Source organism: Purpureocillium lilacinum (assembly GCF_023168085.1).
Source record: "Purpureocillium lilacinum CBS 284.36 DNA, scaffold_8, whole genome shotgun sequence".
Taxonomy (NCBI): Eukaryota; Fungi; Ascomycota; class Sordariomycetes; order Hypocreales; family Ophiocordycipitaceae; genus Purpureocillium; species Purpureocillium lilacinum.
Window position 1 is genome coordinate 570,455 of NW_027072118.1, and position 17,783 is coordinate 588,237.

At 61.1% G+C, this 17,783-nt stretch overlaps 3 protein-coding genes across 3 annotated transcripts; 2 read left to right on the forward strand and 1 right to left on the reverse strand.

The window, feature by feature from the left end:
* Positions 1-3,409: 3,409 nt before the first annotated feature.
* PLICBS_010073 (uncharacterized protein) lies at positions 3,410-4,721 on the forward strand (the record flags this gene model as incomplete). Its single annotated transcript, XM_018327125.1, has 3 exons — positions 3,410-3,656; positions 3,762-3,920; positions 4,090-4,721. 3 exons carry the CDS (start codon positions 3,410-3,412, stop codon positions 4,719-4,721), a joined length of 1,038 nt encoding a protein of 345 aa, XP_018174156.1.
* A 1,413-nt stretch (positions 4,722-6,134) lies between these two features.
* PLICBS_010074 (uncharacterized protein) lies at positions 6,135-9,153 on the reverse strand (the record flags this gene model as incomplete). Its single annotated transcript, XM_065601784.1, has 7 exons — positions 6,135-6,435; positions 6,495-7,581; positions 7,634-7,915; positions 7,962-8,309; positions 8,363-8,878; positions 8,935-8,979; positions 9,033-9,153. The coding sequence occupies 7 exons, from the start codon at positions 9,151-9,153 to the stop codon at positions 6,135-6,137; spliced, it is 2,700 nt and encodes an 899-aa protein (XP_065457856.1).
* Positions 9,154-15,880: 6,727 nt separating this feature from the next.
* On the forward strand, positions 15,881-16,654 carry PLICBS_010075 (uncharacterized protein; the record flags this gene model as incomplete). Its single annotated transcript, XM_018327122.1, has 2 exons — positions 15,881-16,115; positions 16,275-16,654. The coding sequence occupies 2 exons, from the start codon at positions 15,881-15,883 to the stop codon at positions 16,652-16,654; spliced, it is 615 nt and encodes a 204-aa protein (XP_018174153.1).
* Positions 16,655-17,783: the final 1,129 nt, after the last annotated feature.

The following is a 17,783-nucleotide window of genomic DNA, read 5'->3' on the forward strand; positions in this document are numbered from 1 at the left end:
AGCCGGGGGATGTGTTTCCCGTGCGGATGGTCGCGTCCTGCACCTCGGCCAGTGATACATCCTGGGAGAATGGTATCGCTCTAGTCGCGGCGACTGGGACCCACGGGTCGGCTATGTCGTCTTCTGAGGTTCGCCTTTCCAGCGTGGCTCGTCGGAGGGCATTGGCTTTGTCGAGCTGCGTTTCGTGTACCACGCCATCCACCTCGAGGGGTGGTGGTTGGAAGGCACCTGGCGACTTCAACCATCGGACGGCTTTAAACACAGATGAACTGTCGTTAAAGCTGTCGATGAGATTGCGCCAGTATCGCCGTTTAGCTTGGCGGACAACCCTCTGGAAGTCTTTCTTGGCGAGCTGAACTTCGCGGCAAAATCCAAGGGGATAGACTCTTCTGATCGCGCGGTATTCCGCTGCGGCCAGGCGGCATTCCTCGGTCCACCATGGGGCGCTGCACCCTTGCTTTCGAACGGGGCGACCGGCCACCTTCGCCGCCGTTTGGAGGAGGCGCACCAGGGCGGATGCAAGAGCATCAAGGTCATCGGTAGTTGAAGTCGGGGCTGGGATATCCACTGACCCATACTGGACGAGATCTACGAACCGCTTGATCTCGTCTTCCGTCGTGACGCGGACTTTTCCAGGTGGTATTGGCGCTACGCCCACCTCCGGGAGCGCTATGCTGAGCGTGAAGTGGTCGGAACTAGTGGCCAGATGGTCCTCCACGACTGCCTCGGACAGTGGTACATTCGAGAAGGCAAGGTCTATGGTATTTCCATGCGGGTTTGTAGGCACGTCGGTCGGGTTGAGCAGGCTGAGACTCGACTCTGATGCCCAGTGAGCGATGTCGTCGCCCCGGCCATCGAGACGACCGGTCTGCCAGCTGTAGTGTTTAGCGTTGAAGTCTCCCGCGACCAAGCACCTGCTCGGCGGGCTCCAGGCAAGGAGTATGTCAAGAGCCCCGTCGAAATCAGGCTGTCGGTAGCAGTTGACTATCGTCGTATTGTTGATGGTGAGCCAGAGAATGTCACGAGTTGTCGCGGGACGCCGTTGGTCGGCCGTTAGGCCGGGGCGTCGCCGGACGTATGTCATGACTCGTGGGCGGGTAGTATTGTTGGTCCAGCTATCGACTGGAGAAAAGGTATCATATGCTGGGTGAGTTTTAGTGAGACAGCGGCCATATTTAGCTTCTGTCCAGGGCTCTTGCAGCAGGACAACGTCGTATTGCTCAGAGTCCGCAAGGGCAAGGGCGCAGTCGTGTGCTGGTGGGATCTTGCCCACGTTCGCTTGGAAGATTCGTAGAGTCTTCTTGCCGTCTTGTCGAGCACGGGTATGCCTCGTCATGGGTCATGCGCGATGGGGTCGATGCGTCGCTTCTTGGAGGGGGAGGCAGGTCTGCTCGCGGGCCGAGGAGTCGTGTCCACGATGATAAATGGCGGGGTTATAGTCATGGTTGGGCTGAGAGTCGAGGTCTCGCTCTCAGCTCTTGAAGTGTTGGCTTCAGGCTCGATTTGGCTGTCGTTGGGCTGGGGAGCGCTGGGGGGCGTGCTGCCGGGCATGCTGCTGGGCGTGCTGCCGGGCGTGCTACCGGGCGTGCTACCAGGAGCAGAAGGGCTGGGGCGGTCGTTCGCCTCAGGTGCGCTCAATGGCGCCGGTCCGGGTGAGGGGTTCACGGTCTGAGGCGATCCTCCGTCCGGTGGAGGGAGCGCGTCCGCCTGAGCCGTGCCTTGCCTTAGCTGGGCGGATAGCTGGGCGCCCATTTCTCGGACGCGGGTTTTCTCTTCCTTGGTCAATCGGCGGAAGGCGCCATGGGATCGTATGGGACGAGCCGGGCATTTCAGGAAATCTGCGGCATGCGGTCCGAGGCAGTTGCCGCACTGCTCCGGCGCTGCGCAAGAGGAGTCGTCGTGTCCGACCTTGCCGCATCGCTTGCAGGACGGTCGGCGGTCGCAGCTATGTCGGGCGTGGAAGTCCCAGCATTTGTCGCATTGGCGGGGCGCTACGGGTTTGTCGATGTATCGGGCCAGCCTGCTAGAGCCGAAAAGCCGCCAGGGTTTCTGCGTGGGTTTGAGGAAAGACACGAGGAGTGTCTTGACAGGAAGATCGTTTGAGTCGTGACGACTAGGGCGGATGTTGACGGCCGTCTGGCCGGTTTGGCAGGTAATTTCGCTTTTGAGGGCTTCGTCGTAGTCGGCTTCGTTGCCTTGGACATCAGTGAGCCTGCGAGGACAATTGGATACGACGTAGGTGTACCATTTCTTGCTGACTTCAACGGATTTCGCGCCGAGAACGTCAGCCCATTCGGACTGGCGCTGGACGATGAGGTCTCTAATGGTTGCATCCGCGGTGCGAATAGCCCAGCCCGAGTTTACGGGGAAGGCTGCCGGGATTTGGTGGAGGTCGATGCCGACTTTCGCGGCGATGTGGGTCCGGATCGCGTACGATTCGAGCTTCCTCGCCGGTGCTTCGGCGTCAAGTCGCACAAAGACCCGGAGGTCCTCTTTCGGTGGGGCGGGGATTGGTCGTCCCTGGAGACGTATTTCAGCTGTTTGTTGTGGTGCAGATGGCGGGGCCTCTGCAGAGGGGGTGGTGGCGTGGCCCGCAGGGGCCTGGAGAGGACTGTGACCGGCAGCAACGCTGCTGTACGTCGGCGCCGTCACGGGCGGCAGTATCGAGAGAGACTGGCGCCAGAAATCGAGGAAGCTGGTGGCGAATTGGTTCGCGAAGGTATGCTCAATTCCAGAAGTGAACTGCTTCGCGGCCTGGTCGAATGATTCGCAGAATGCATGGAAGACTGCTAATTTGGCGTTGTAGGCATCCGTTTGCTCTTTTGCGACCCGGTTGGCGCCTTCGACGATGGAGATAGGCTCCAGAATGGGTTCTAGCGAGGGCCTATACGGCGCGAAAGCAGGCTGCGCACCCTCCGTAGCAGCAGAGTTGGAGAGTCGGAGTAGAGGCGAAGATGGCGTCTGGGCCAATCGCCGTGGCGCCGGCGAGACACCGATCGGCCGGTCCACGACCGGAGAACTGTTTCGGAGCTGGGCAGCACGGGCCCGATCGGCAAAAGTTAGGGGAATGTGATTATCCAGATCAAAGGGATCTGAGCCGGCATGCGAGCCCGTGGCAGTTGCCATGGCCGCTGCCAAAGCCAGCGCAGAGCGCGGCTCGCAGAGTTGGTGGCACAACTGTTAATCAAATTGGTATAGAATGCGCTACTTTCTTAACACTTGCATGCCAAGAAAGTATGATGACAAAGGAAGGTGAGAGCCGCCTGTTCACGTCGAATGTCACCACTGTAGGGTAGGCTACTTATTCCAGTCACACCCCAGAGCTCTTCATGCTTTTTGGCGTCTCATTTCATCCACCTCAAGGCCTCAACCTCATGTCAACAACACCACCACCATCACCACAACAGCCATGCTGCCTTTCAGGATAGCAGCCCCCTGGGCATGCATACTGACCAGCTCCATACACTCCGCCCCTTTCACACGCGCAACCCGCGCACACCTACCACGGCTGCGACTCCTCCTGCAGCAACGCCAGCCACAGCGCCGATGCCTCGCCTCGCAGCCACCACCCTCCGCCGGGACGACCGCCGGCAAGGCATCCGGCCCTGAGCTGCAGAAACAAGCCCGCGCGGCGGCCCAGAACCCGAAGCAATACGGTACGTTTTCGTGCCGGCGTGGTAGCGTAATGCCTGCGACGGCAACCCCCCACGTCCCGAGATGACAGAGTGTAGAAGAACAGAACTAACGGCAGCGCCACGCAGAGATCCCTGAGCGCCTCATCATCTACCACGCCGGCACAGGGCGCACCACCTTCCTCGCCATGCTCAAGCTCACGAGCCTCTTCGTCGGCGCCTTCTTCTGCCTCGTCGCCGTCCCGGGCTACGTCAAGGCGGACAAGCCCTGGGGCGAGACCGCCGGAGGTGCGTTTTGCCCTTAACCCTGCCCTACTACGTGCTCTCTCATCCTCAGCCCCCTTTCTCTTTCGCGCAAAGAGGGAGGGAAGGCTTCGTATCCTATCTGCGTTGTTTGGGAAGAGGAGGAAAACGAAGCGCACGCCGAAGAGAGTTCGTTGTTGCTGACGAACTTCAGTCGCGCTGTGTGGCATCCTCCCCTTCGCCTTCGTCGCGTACACGACGGCCCCCTTCGTCACGCATATCCACGTCCACCTTCCCCCGGCGGCGCGCCCCTCGCGCGCAACCCTCGCGCGCTTCGTCGCCGCCATGCCCGCATCGACGCGCCTCACCCTCACCACCATGAGCGCCATCGCCAAGCCTCGCTACAGTGACGTCCGCGTGGGTGACTTGCTGCGGCCCGGCGTGTCACGCCCTTCTTTTGCCTCCCCGTCACCGCCGCCGCCGCCGTCGTCGTCGTCGTCCGCCACAGCGGCGCAGACGCAACAGCAGCAGCAGCAGCAGCAGCACAGCACCACTCGTCGCCGCACCCCCAGCACGCGCTTCGGCATCGTCAACTACGTCCGCGACGCCGCCGAGGAAAACGCCGCGCGCAAGTGGTACGAGCTCCGCGCCGTCGACGCCTTTTACGTGCAGGAGAGCACCACCGCCGCCACCGGGGGCGGCAGCGGCTCCGCGGCCGGGGCGGCGGGGCCGAGGAGGAAACCCGGGGCGGCGGCCTCGGGACGGCGCGGCAGGGCCGTCGTCGAGACGTGGATCTGGGACGCCGTCAGGGACAAGATTGCCAAGAGGGCGGCCAAGGAGGTGTAGTAGGCTGCATGGTCATCCTGCGCGGTCTGTGCATCCATCAGTGATGCGAGGCTTTGTACGACGTATACCCCCTTTCTTGCATGTACATTATTCGGCGCAAAGGGGCCCGATGGGCCGCTGGGCTCTGTACGATATAGCTGTGCCTGAACGGGATCCCACTCACAATGGTTGTTCAGTGAGGGGCATAAAAGACATTGAAGAGCTTCGCACAAGAGCTTTTCTCTTCCTCCTCCCTTGTCGTCGGCGAACCAAACATTGCCCGGCACCACGCATCCACGCATCCATCATCCACGCATCCATGCCTGCATGCACGCACGCTCGCTCCTGCAATGCAACAACGTGCCATTTATTATCGCTGCCCACCACCCCCGTGTTCATCCGTTCTCTCTCTCATCAATGCGTTCTGCATCTTCTGTGCTCCCAAGACTTCGTAACCGCCCGCAGAACCTTCAATGGCCCCCCTGCCGGCCCCGTCGCCAGCGTCGCATCCACCGCTATTCCTCGTCACGTCGCCTGCAGCAATTCCCACCTTGCACTGCTGGGGATTGCCGAGACGCGCGCCCGCGGGTTTCCCTTGCAGGCACGGTCGCACAACATGTGTGTATCTTCGTGCTTGTACTCTGTACTCCGTCGCTTTGCATGTGCGGCGTCCCAATCGAGCGACGTATCCATCCCGCCTCGGTGACGTGCTCGCTGCTGCGTCTTTGACTTGGGACATGGGATATTGGACATGAGAGCCGGCGCTGCTTTGTGCGTTGAACGATGAGGCCTGTATCACAAAGAATTGGCCTCGGGCATCCGACCCCCCAAGCACACGATGACATCGACAGCCCGTCCATTGCACCACCAACCGCAAGCGCGCTTCGATTACCAACCTGCTACCTCGTACTTCGTACTTCGTGCCCTGTCAAGACTCCTGCCACCCCGTGGTATATCCGCCAGGCCGCTGTAGCCAAAATACGCCGCCCCCGTGCTGCAAGGGGTGGCTCAACGCCAGTCGACGCCGTGCGCTACTGTACATTTTACCCTCTGACGGCACCGCCTCAGAGGCCAATACAATCATTGTGATCCGAAATCAAACGCCTCCACAGCTTCATATCTTCATGAACATTCCGTCCTGCGTTGTCCACGTGCCTCGACAGCCGTCACGCATCTGTTCTTCCCAGAAGAACACGTGGGCCCCCCAACCTCTGTCCAGCGTACTCATACATGCAGAGGAACAGGCACATTTTGTGCATGCCCAAAGTACCCCGCCATTGACTGCGGGCCAATTTATTCGAGTCATCCGAGCGGGCCGAGCGGTTGTGAGGAAGCTCGACGGTGAGTATGCAACCAACGAAAGGATCCCGCCAGCAGAGGTCAAAGGTGGTGTGCCATCGCCGGCTCGTTGCTTCGCCGCTTGTCATGACCGGCTTAGCGGCGCTTCATCGGCTGCATTGTGTCGTAGTCCCAGGCCCGCTTCAGCCCGCCCTCGTACACGCTCGCGACAGATTCCTGCCACATGGCCGGTGTGATAAAGTTGGCCATCGGAGCCGGCGCAGAGTACTGCTGCGAGGGCATCTGCTGCGGTAACGACGAGCTGGCGCCCTGATAGTCGTGCATCGTGGATACGTCCGACGCGCCAGATGACGACGCCGCCACGTTGATGCCATGAGCCGGCGAAGGGGACACTTGCCCGGTCTGGGCGGGCGTCCCGAATGACGTGTTCCATTGCCTAAAGTGGCCTGTCAGCTCATCCTCGGCAGCAAAACGGTGGCTCGCTTGGATACATACTCAAAGATGCGTTGCGGGTTCCACGAGGACTGGCTTGTCGGGACGGGCATGCCGTGGTGCATGTCCGGTCCCTGGTTGTCTTGCGGCATCATGACGAGCGACTGTACAGCTGGCGAGTCACTCTTGCTGTCCCCTGGACCGACGGATATTGGAGGTGTGATGGGGTGGCTTGTGTAACTGACTGTTGGGTGTTGAGGGTCCAGATGCTGGTCCAGAGAACCTGTCCTGTCCATGGGCCGATACCCCTGCGGTATCCGCGGCGGGCTCGAGTGGCTCGACGAATGTGGGCTCCCGTACGGAAACGACGGCTTCAGCACAAAGGGCTTGCGTACATCGGCCGAAAAGGCTTCCCGAACGGCGTCGACTTGCTTCTGCAGCTCGGGCATCGACCAGGCCTCCATGACCTTTTCCATGATTCTCATGTGGCGCGTAAAGTACTCACGTGCGTCCGAGTTCAGCTCAGGGTCTGGCGATACGATGGCCACCTGCAATACGTCAGCGCGGATTCCGGGATCCCGGGCCAGACCACGCACCAAATGCAATACGATGCACGACAGCCCCGAGTAGACGCAGAAGCTGAAGCCCCGCTGCATGTTCTGCAAGCCCGTGAGCCCGTACGTCTGCAGCGTGGCCTCCTGCAGGCGGCAGAGGGCTCTGGCGGCATTGTAGCAGATCAGCATGTGATGTTTCCACTGCGATTCGTTGGTGGTCGGGTCGAGAAACGACAGTACAGGTCGGTGGTATAGAATAAGGGTTAGGTAGTAGTAGGCGTGCAGATTGCCGATGAACGAGGACTGCAGCATGGGTGGCGCCCCGTCCGAGGGAAAGGTTACGGTCATGTCCGCCGGCAGCTCGGTCAGGAACGATGATATGTTCTGGCTGAGCTGCTGGAACTCGGGATCCATGCCCCAGTCCTTCTTTCTCCTGATCCTCGCGTAGACGTTGCTCATCTTGCCGATGTTGCGCACGAGCCGCGCAAAGTAGGTGAAGTTTCGCGATACCAGGTACTCGTTGTCGTCACCCCCCGCAATCGGACGCGGTATGCTAAAGTCCACGGACTCCAGGTCGACAGACAAGTCGTGACGGCCTATCACTGTTAGCCGGGGATTCCTCGCAGCCCTTCGAAGATGTGTTCAAACCTTGAGGCGTGCCGACCATGACCTCGCAAACAAACACCGTCTGCCAGATGCGGGTGCGTAGCTGACACTCGCTAGGGCTGAACTCGCAGGGGCGGCCGGCTTGATGCTCGTCGTAGTGCTCGTCGAGTCCCAGGTCCTTGCCCATCTGCACACACTGCACAACTGTCATCCACGAGCGGTAGTAGTAGCCCCGTTTCGGCGCGGCTTCTCGAGCCTTGAGGATCATCAACAGGGCTTGGAGCGTGCTGAGGCGAGGAATGTCCATGAATGAGTCGGCGTGTCCTGGCAACAGTTAGTCCACGTTCACACGCACTGGCGGCGCACATACTTGATGCGAGAGCCAGCCATTGTTGACCCTGAGCGGGGTCTTCCGCCAAGCGACCGCCGATTGCAAACATGGCTTCCAAAATCAAGGGCGAGATCGCTTCTCTGGCCGTGCTCCATTGGCGGTAGAACTGAGCCTTGTCCAAGACGGGGACATATGGATGGACGTTGCTAAAGTAGAGGTCAAAGTAGTGAAGCGCGGAACCCTCGTCGGGCATCAGTTCGGGGGGTATTCGTATTTTGTGGCCCGGGCCGGAGGCGATGCGAGGGAGCACGCTTCCGAAATCGTCATCATCCTCGACGGCCGGCTGCTCTCCGCGACGAAACGACGCCTTGTTGCGCAGGTAGGGCGCTACAAAACCAGTCAGCAGAGCCGACCCATCTGGACACAGCGCATGGCCATACCTGTCCCGACTTCGTTCACCTTCAAGCCGCCCAAGAGGTCGGCCAAATCTTGGTTCTGATATGAGTCTGTGGAGTATGCCTCGGGAGACGAATCGGGTCGCGGCCCCTGCTGCAGGGGGGGAGTCGGGAAGGCATTCTGTGATGCGTATTGTTGGTCCATTACCGACACGGAAGCTGCCGGCATGGTGGTGTAGTGCAGATTGTGCTGCGACTGCGGGGCGTCGAAGCCGAGGGACTGGAAGGCGGCGGGATCGCTGTCGGAATAGCTGCCGGGCGCGTACACGCTTTGGGAGCCTTTTGGGGGGACTTGCGCGAGCTGCGGCTGCATCGACATCTGCTGAAACTGCCCCGACGAGTCGACAAAGGTATCGTATGTTGTCGTGTCGGAGCCGTCGTAGCCGTTGGGACGGACGCAGTGAAGCTTCAACCTGATGCAGGCCGAGCACGGCCACGTATTTGTGGTCGCGGCGTCGCATTTGATCTTTCTTCTCCGGCAGCCCTCGCAGGCCCTCATAACTGTCAAGAACGTTATTAATGCGGCCGGAGCGGCTCCAAGGCGAGCGCAGACGTACCCTTGAGGCGCTTGTGACGGTTGTGCTCGTCCACAAAGACATAGTCTGCGACGCGAATGTTAGGCATCGCCGCGACGGAGGACAAGGAGGCAGCTCACTCTTTTGCGTCTCCCGCTGCGGATATTGCTGCGTCGCAAAGGCGAAAGTGTTCATCTGGCCGGCGTGCGCGTCTTGCGCGTCCTGGGGCAGGATGCGCCGCACCGAGGGATCGTTGGACATTGCGACGGGGCGGCGGGCGGCCGCGGCGGAGGGGGCGGAAGCGGAAGCGGGAGAAGCGGCTCGGGGATCAGAAGAAAGATGGCTCTCGAGACGGGACGTGGATAGGGGCGGGGCCGCGGGCAGTCGACATGAAGCCGACGCAAAGGGCTTCCGGCCTCAAGTTGGGCGGTGAGGGAGTATACAGTCAGACGGAAGGAGAGGAGAAGACACACGGGAATGGATTGCAGGAGATGGAAGTCGGCGGGCCGTAGATGTGGGGAGCGAGGCAATCAGGCAGGCAGGCGGCCGCTAGGTTTGGATGGCAGTTGCCAGGTATTACTACTGCTGCAGCAGAGTGAACCCAAAGTGCGACCGGATGGGTACAAGCATCTCGAGGACGGGGCGCGCGGCACTGCACTCACAGTGCAGGGATGGCATGCCTCTCTGCTCTAGGCTGTGTGTGGGCTTGGTGTCAGAGCGACGACGACGGCGGCGGCGGCGGCGACGGGGGGCGACGAGGGAGGCGTAGGTGCCCAGGTGGGTGTGGACGGGACTGTGAGTGTGGGCGTGGAGGCCACGGCGCTGCAGGTACGTACCGCACGCCCGCAACGCTGCCGCCGAGGCACGCCGTTTCTGGATCCGGGATCTGGCCCTAGCCGTGTCGACTCCTCTTTTGGGGGTCAGCCTGTGGCTCCCGCCGACGTCGACGGCTAGCGGACGATGGGCGATGCGATGGGGGGGAAGGGAGATGATGAGGGGCAGCGCGCAATGGGAGACGGTCCGGCGCTGGGGGCTTGGTGTCTAGTGCCGTCGTGTCGTGCGCCAGGGGGGGATGGGATGCACATTTGCAAGTCGATGCTCAAGTCGGATTCGCTGTCGTCGTTCGTCGTCGACGCGACTCGGACGGCGGGACGTCTGCGCCGTTTCGTGCTGGACTGCAGTGCAGACCACCAAATGAAAAGCAAACGTCTGCTTGCCTGCTCGTGCCAACAACGGCCAGGGATACCCAACGCCGCCAACCCGTACCCCTCCGGGCAAAATCCCTGGACGCCTCTGATGCGCATGCACCCACAGTCGTCGTTCGGCAGCGGCTGTTGCCAGCCGGATTGGTGGGCGGCCTGCGAAAAAGTAGAACTTGATGTTCCAGCGCAGCCAAGAGGAACCGCCGGAGCGACTGTTGGTTGGCGGCATCTCGCCCACGGCGAGCGTGGGCCAAACCCTGCTGGCGGGCATGCGGGGCTCTCTGGTACCGACAGCCACAGGCCCGCAGATTGAAGGGTGGAGGGGAGGCATGTCATGGAGTTGTCAAGGGTGTGCGGGAGTTGGAGACGAGGGCGTCCGCAGCCCTGGCCCCCCTGGACCGGCAACATGCAGTGGGCGCCACCATGCACCGCCCAAGGTACCCTGCTTGATCGCCTGCATCCACCTCACTGAGCGGCTGGGCCGGGTCGCCGCGTGAGGCACCTGGGCACTCACCTCTGCGGTGTCAAGTCTCCCCTGGGGGGTGCCAACCTACGGTGCTTCCAAGGTCGTCATGTCCTACCTTGCGCTGCACGTCAATGGATCCGTTCGAGTTGGCACCCACACCAAGGATGCGTGGGAGCTGGAGGGCAACGCACTCGAGGTGGACTCTGGCGGCGTTAGCGGGGTGCTCTGCCTACCAGATACCCCAGTGCTGCAACATGTCATCCGTCGGTCGTCGATGGACCGGTGCCGACCGCTAGGAGCGTCCGCTTCTCAGGAATGCCCTTCTGGATCCTCGGGTTGATGCTGAAGCGAGCCGCCGTCTGGGGCCAGCAGTGGGCGAGCGGGCGTCTCTGCGGGTCGGGACAAGCCCTACCCAGATTACAACCAGTCCACAGGCCTCGCCGCCCATTGTCCTGAGGTGATGTTCGTGGCCAGAAACCCCCGACAGCTCCCACCGACCCGCAGACGAGAAATCGCCTACCTTGGTCGGCCCAACACTGTGCGGCTGCAGCTTTCGGCGCTACTGCTGTCCCAGCGATGCATGTTGGCAGGGCGGCCATGGCATGGACTGGACGGTGATGATCAAGGTGGTGGCGTCAGAGAGACGACAGGCGTGGGCAGGGGTAGGGAGGAAAGGACATGAGCGATCAGTACGAGGTATTGGCAAGCATCCACGGACGATTAATGTGCGAGGTGCTATAGGCGATGCCACGGGCAGGCAAGCGGCGTCCATGGTGCTCGTATGACCGTATCTTGCCCGACCAGCCTAAAGAACGAAATGCCCCATGACCGCCAACGCGCCAGGATTCAGGGCTCGGCATCAAGCTGGGTGCCACGGGCTGAGATGGACGTCGATGGCTGAGTTTCCAGGCTTTGTTCACGTCCTGACACCGGCTCTGGGGTCGTCGACGGACGGCGGCAGTGCCATGTGGGCGTCGCGGTGCCTGGGCATCGAGGGGCTGCGGTGGCGCGTGTCTGGGTCGCCTAGCCTCCGCCCGGCCCCGCGACGCATTCGATGGCGCATGGCATGGGTGCGGCCTAGCCCCCAAGATGTGGCAGATGTCGTCCGTAGCGTTAGACTGGGACTGTAGTACTGCATGACGCACGTGAAAGTCGAGGCGCAACATCGTCAGTACCAGCGGCGCGAGATGAGATGGCAACTTACTTTGGGCGCCCACGTGTGCTCACTCTCTCGCCGTCTCCCGGCGCTGAAGACGGCACGACTCACGACTCAGGACTTGCAGAGGTCGTGTGGCGGCATCGAGCGCCAGAGACAAAGCTTAATTGTGCAATTGCCGCAGAGAGGCGCCCGCGTACGTTGGAGCGGAGCGCAGGGGCAGCGGCTTCAGGTGCCACGTGCGAGATACGAAGCATTTGGATGACTTGCAGCTTTGGACACGCCACGAAACCAGGTCCAGGAAGGCAGGTGCTGCTGGCCTTGGCCACCAGCTTGTCCGCTGCAAGCAGACGACCGCTGGGGAAGTAACGGCCATCGCACTTGCTTGCGATATGAGAGCCGACTTACACCATTGGCCGGCCACATCGTGGTGGAATGACCGGTGGGCAGAGGGCGAAGAGCGAGCAGGTTGCTCTTCCCCTTTCGGGATGTATCGTCTACGAGTACGTAGTATCCATGGACCTACGGAAGGCGCACCCGTCCTCCCTGGTCCGAGTTGGTCCTTGCCTTTGCAGTACCGCCCTCGTATAGGGTCCCGCGCAGGCCAAGGCAGTATTAATTACCGAGTATTCGTACAGCGCGCAAGTCATTCATGGCACCAGGCTCGTGCTTTCCTGGTCCATAATATTAGTTGCGCCACCCCGTCGACTCCCACACTAACGCTGCTGCCGCCTCACCGCCAACCCTCCCTCCGTCCGCAGCGCTGCCATATTAACCGGAATGACCAATTCGTCAGGGCGTTATGCCATCCGACCCAAAATAGCCACCATTGTGCGAGACAGGATCGGTATGACGGTGAAACCGCGTTCATGTCCCTTGCATTGGCTCGTCACGTTGAATTGCTGCAGACAACGACATCGATCGCGTCGCCAGCGCCCCCGTTTGACTTTCATTCCGTCAGCGCGCGAGCCGCAGCAGCTGGCGTTTCTCTGGGCGCTCGCCGGCAGACCCCGAGTCCGCATTAGTCTTGCCCTCAGGGGTTTGGCCTGCCTCAGGATCGTCCCGTGACGACGTCGCCAACGTCGTCTCTGGGCAGATCACTGTGGACATTGTCCCAGGGAGGGGCGCCTGCGTCCGGGGTACGGGGCATCATGTTCCCACCTGTCAGAAGACTTGTGGATGCCACAGACGCTCTGGCACAGAATGTTCAGATGGTGGTCCCTGGTCCTCACGGTGCTCCGACAGCTTACAGCATGATAGACCCCCATTTCTGCATTCCCCATCCCACAGCTTCAACAGGCAGTGCAATGACGGCCGTTCGTGCGTGGGAACGACCAAGCTGCCTCATCGCGAGAGTCTCAAGTTTCGTGAGGAGCTACTCCTCTGTCGCTGCCGTGGCTGCGGCGTCGATCTGAGCTTGCTTACGCCGTGAACATCTGACTGGCTGCTTTACAGCCCGTCCACGAGCTAATGCTGGTGAAGGATTGCCAGGTCGTGGCCAGAGGCGGTTGACGCCGCCGGCAGGGTTTCTGGCCCGATCTTCGTCGCAACGCCAGGGGCGGGCCAGTCCTTGAGCTGAGGTGCAAACAGGTTTCGGACAGTTGTTGGTGGGTGAGTACAGGAAAGAGACCGCCCCTTTGTCACACCACACAGTCGTCTGGAAGGCTGCCAATCTTGCCCTGAGAATAATAACAGGGCTCCTGTCTTGGCTTGAAGCGGGCCCCGAGGGCGCACACACTTGAACCCGACCTTGGGCGGGGACTCAAGCGCCAGGAAGCTCTCGAAGCGTTCGGGAGGGGCATTGCGTCACTTCATTTATGCACCTCTGCGCAACTGGGTAAGGCTAGGCGCCGTGGACGCACAGACGGCCCTTTTGACAGGCAGCGAGCGCAGATGCAGTGAAGCAGGTCCGGTGGCTGTCACGAACGACCACAACTGATGGCGCACCCACAGAGAAGATGCGTCAAGCCCGATCGGGCACACCAAATGAGAATCGGGCCTTTGCTCCTTGCTAGGCGTGCACGCGAGCGGCTCGGATCCCGCCCATGCCACCTGGAGCGAGGTCAGCCAACTTGCGCGCGCTGGCCAGGAGATGTCATTGACTCTTCAAAACGTATCCACGCTAGGAGGTCCTCCGAAGCACGAGACACCGGCCCTGCTGGGTGAAACTACTAATTGTGTGAGGTGGGCTTTGCCCGCATTCCGTCGCTCATTCAACCACTCGGCCTGCATTGCCGCCTCCTCTGCAGCCTGTGTGAGCGCGTTGGGACCGCGAAATGGCGCTGGCCAGACCAGGCGCCGAGCTGCGTCAACTTTTCACATGCCAGCAGGCTGCAGCGGCAAAAGTGGTTGAAAGAGCAGGGTCCTGAATTGCCGAGGCTTCAAGGGTTCGACCTCGCTCGCCAGCGTACCACGATGGCTGCGCCAACCGAAAGAGGCTGGTCGATTATTTGGCTTTCTGCCACGTCCCCAAGGTCCCCCAGGGCCTAGGCAAGGTGCGCCCGTCTGCATCCCCGCTAACACGCTGGTGGTTTCACGGCTCCACAGCACTGAACAAGCCACGACAACCGGGTGGCTCGAGACGGCACTGCAGCGCAATGGACGAGGCCAGACAAGAGAGTGGTGCACTTGCAGGTAGGTACGTCGAGTGTACATGGCGTGAGCGATCTGCGGTGCCTTTGTGAGATGCGGATGGCAAGGACCAGGGGCTAAGGCCAATGCAGGACCGACATGGAAACGCTGGCTTGGAGTGGCGGTGGCATCCGAAGCCGCTGACAAGAAAGCAGGCGACATCGTTGCCGCTGGATGACATTGGACAGCATGGACGACGCCATCGCAAGGAACGGTGCGTCGCCGGCTATCGTGCCTGGAGCGCGGCAGTTGATCGATCGAGCTGTTGCAGCGACGGTCGAAGAGCCCGGATGGGCTTACGGGCACGCAGCCGTCCATCCGTATACAGCAATGCGTCCGGGAGATCGTGTCGAGGGACCGCAAAGGACCAAGATGCCTTGCCGGAACCCGTGGGCTTCCCGAGACCTTCGGCCGGTGTTCTTCTACAGGGATGCAAAAGGTTCCATTGCGCTTCTGGAACATGCGCCAATCGGCCGGCCGTCTGACTGGGAGATACATGCCTGGATCAAGCACAACAGGATGCATGTTTGGGCTTGTGCTTGGGCGGCGCAGCAGCGAAGCGGAAGCGTCGGGTCGCCACGTCGGTGTCCGTTGTGCTCCTCGCGACGTCTCACTGACTCGTCTGATGCTCCCGAGCTGAGTCCCCAGCGGCTGGCACCGGTTGGTGATGGACAGGAGCCAAGCGCGAAGTCATTACTGGGGGGCCCTCTCGCACCCCGGACATGCGGCATCCTCCTGGGGGAATGGCTGGGTGTCATGCGTCTTGGGCCAACCCCTGATCCACACCGCCACCACGAGGAGTGGCGTGCAGCTGAGCATCAACCTTCATCTCCATGACCGAGTCGCTCCGGTTGGGCCGGCTCAGAGCGAGCGGCGACGGCAGTGCGCGGCCAGTGTGTCGACACGACCGGCATCGCCGCCAACGGCTGAAGCTGTCGCAGCCAACAGGGCGTTCCAAAGGCAGACGGGGGACACTCAGGATCAACATGCCCCGCCGAGACAGTGACACTGGACTGCGGTGCTGTACTCCTTGCTTCGTACAAAGTAATACTAACTACGTATTGCGTAGCACCCTGTTCCCCGGCCCGTGGGTCGTCCAAGATAATTCGTACGTAAGTTGGATGCGCGCTGTGTCGCGTCGCGCATTCAGTCGGCGGCACATCGCCAGCGGACGGCGGTGCTGGCGATTGCTGTGGTGGGTGGCAGCCCGAGCGCCGTGCGGTGTCGGCGGGCCGATAGTTGTTGCTGGCGAATTATTAAGACGGCCATTGGCGACCCACAGCCGATGCTCCGTTACACCTCCGAAAACCTCCATCCCGCGTCAACGTCGAAGCAAAGCACAGCACCAACAACGCTCGCTCGCATCCTCCCGGCCGCTCCTGGCTCAGTTCTCTGGCTACATCTGCTCCTTCAACCGCCGCCGCCGCACCCCTGGCCGGCTGCCCCGAGTTTCGGCTCTTGGAATAGCAGCGCGCTGCGACACGCCCGCGGCCCCTCCCACGTCATCGCACATCAGCGACTCCGTCGGCAGCCATGGCGCCCACCGCGCTCGACAACGCCAACCCTACGATCCTCAGCGCTTCGCAGCTGCCTACGCGCCAGAAGAAGGCGGCTCCGCGCAAGGGCCCCGACACCAAGTTTGACGATGCGCTCTCTCGCCCAGCGTACTTGTCTCGTCCGTTCTGCGACGTCGATGTGCCGTGGGCCCGCGGCGATGTCGGAGACGACGGGTTTGCCGACGAGGCCATAGACGAGCAAGAAATCTACGGTACGCAGTTTCCCATGATTCAATTCCGCATACTCCGTGCTCTGTTCCGGACTTCTCTGTCAGACATGGGACGGCTGTCGGCACCCCGCGGTTCCTGACGCCGTCCACTTATGCTTATGCAACGTCTCGTCGTGGACCCTGGACCTGACTGCGGAACAGATTTGATATCCGACATATCGGACCCCGAACACCCCGTTTCACTCGGACTGCTGTCCGTCGTCAACCTCCCGGATATCCACATCACCCCTTCACCGGCCCTGGGCGTGCCCGACGCCAACACCATCGTAAATGTGTCAGTGGAGCTGACGCCCACCGTCACACACTGCTCTCTCGCCACCGTTCTTGGCCTTGGCGTTCGAGTCAGGCTCGAGCAAGTGCTGCCGCCCAACTACCGCGTGGACGTCCGCTGCAAGGAAAACAGTCACACCCAGGATGATCAGGTCAACAAGCAGCTCGCTGACAAGGAGCGCGTCGCTGCGGCACTCGAAAACGACACTCTTAAGGGAGTTCTGGACAAGATGCTCGAGACATGCGCTTAGGCCGACACGGTTGCACGTACCGAACAGCTGGTCAAACTTAGCGCTTCCTTTGCGCATGAGAGTCATTTTGCCGGTGCGCTCTGCTGGCATTCTGGCACCTGGACACTGATGCGTTTGCTGCGGGCACAGTACGTTCGTGACGACAACTTGGCACCCTGGTCCGCAGGCCGCCGTAACATCACCACGTGCCGAAATCAGCCGTCTGCGGCTCTTGCCTGTAGAGGCGGACGGTGATTTGGCCCCGTGTGCTTCTCGCAGACAGTCGCATTCGTGGCAATCTGTCAATGCCAATCTCTAGGTAATTCATTTACCGTGGTGGTGACGGCTCGGCCCGACTCCCCGGCCCAGGGCTGAAAAGCTCCGCTCCCGGGTCGCCGACGGGCCTTTGCAACTCGAACCAAAAGGCGCTCTGCAATTTTGAGGTGGACTGGGTTTCGAACAGGGGTCGTCGAGTCTACACTGAGGCTCGCCCACTAGCAGCAACGATGACCCTTGCTTGGAACTTTGGCGAGGCACGGTCTGCGCTTTGACGCGCTCGGTGGGCGGTCTGCTGTTCCTTGTCCACTGGCCGCGGTGGGCCATTCTGTCCTGTGCCGTGGCGCGCAGTACCAGGTGTTATTTCGTCAACGGAGGACTCCGGGTTCCGACTTTGGTTGCAAGACAATCCGCAATGGACGCTGATCGACAGCGGTGAGCTCGGCTCGCCTATGAGATTTTGGACAAGAGCGCCATTGTGGGTTGGCTTGGCGGCATCAGACGGCGGGAAATGAGCTGATGCGGGCGAGTGTGGATCAATACTCCGTACTCTGCGCTTTGTGCTCTGTCTGCACCGAACACGAAGCGGCAGCGGAACCTCGGACTCTGGCCAAGGACCGTGGCATGCCGGGACTCCGGACAATGAACTACATTTTGTGGACGATGCGCCTTGTACTCGCATTAACCGGCTTGCCGGAGACATTTCGCCAAGGTTGAACACCATGATATCTACAGGGTACAGAGTATGTGCTATTGATAGAAATCGAGTTGCAATGAAGTCACGCTTGTTCAACGGGGCGTCACTTGATGTGGCACAAATTGCAATTGTCTCGTCCGCGCCGCCCGGAACATATTTGTGTGTCCGTGTCTTCGA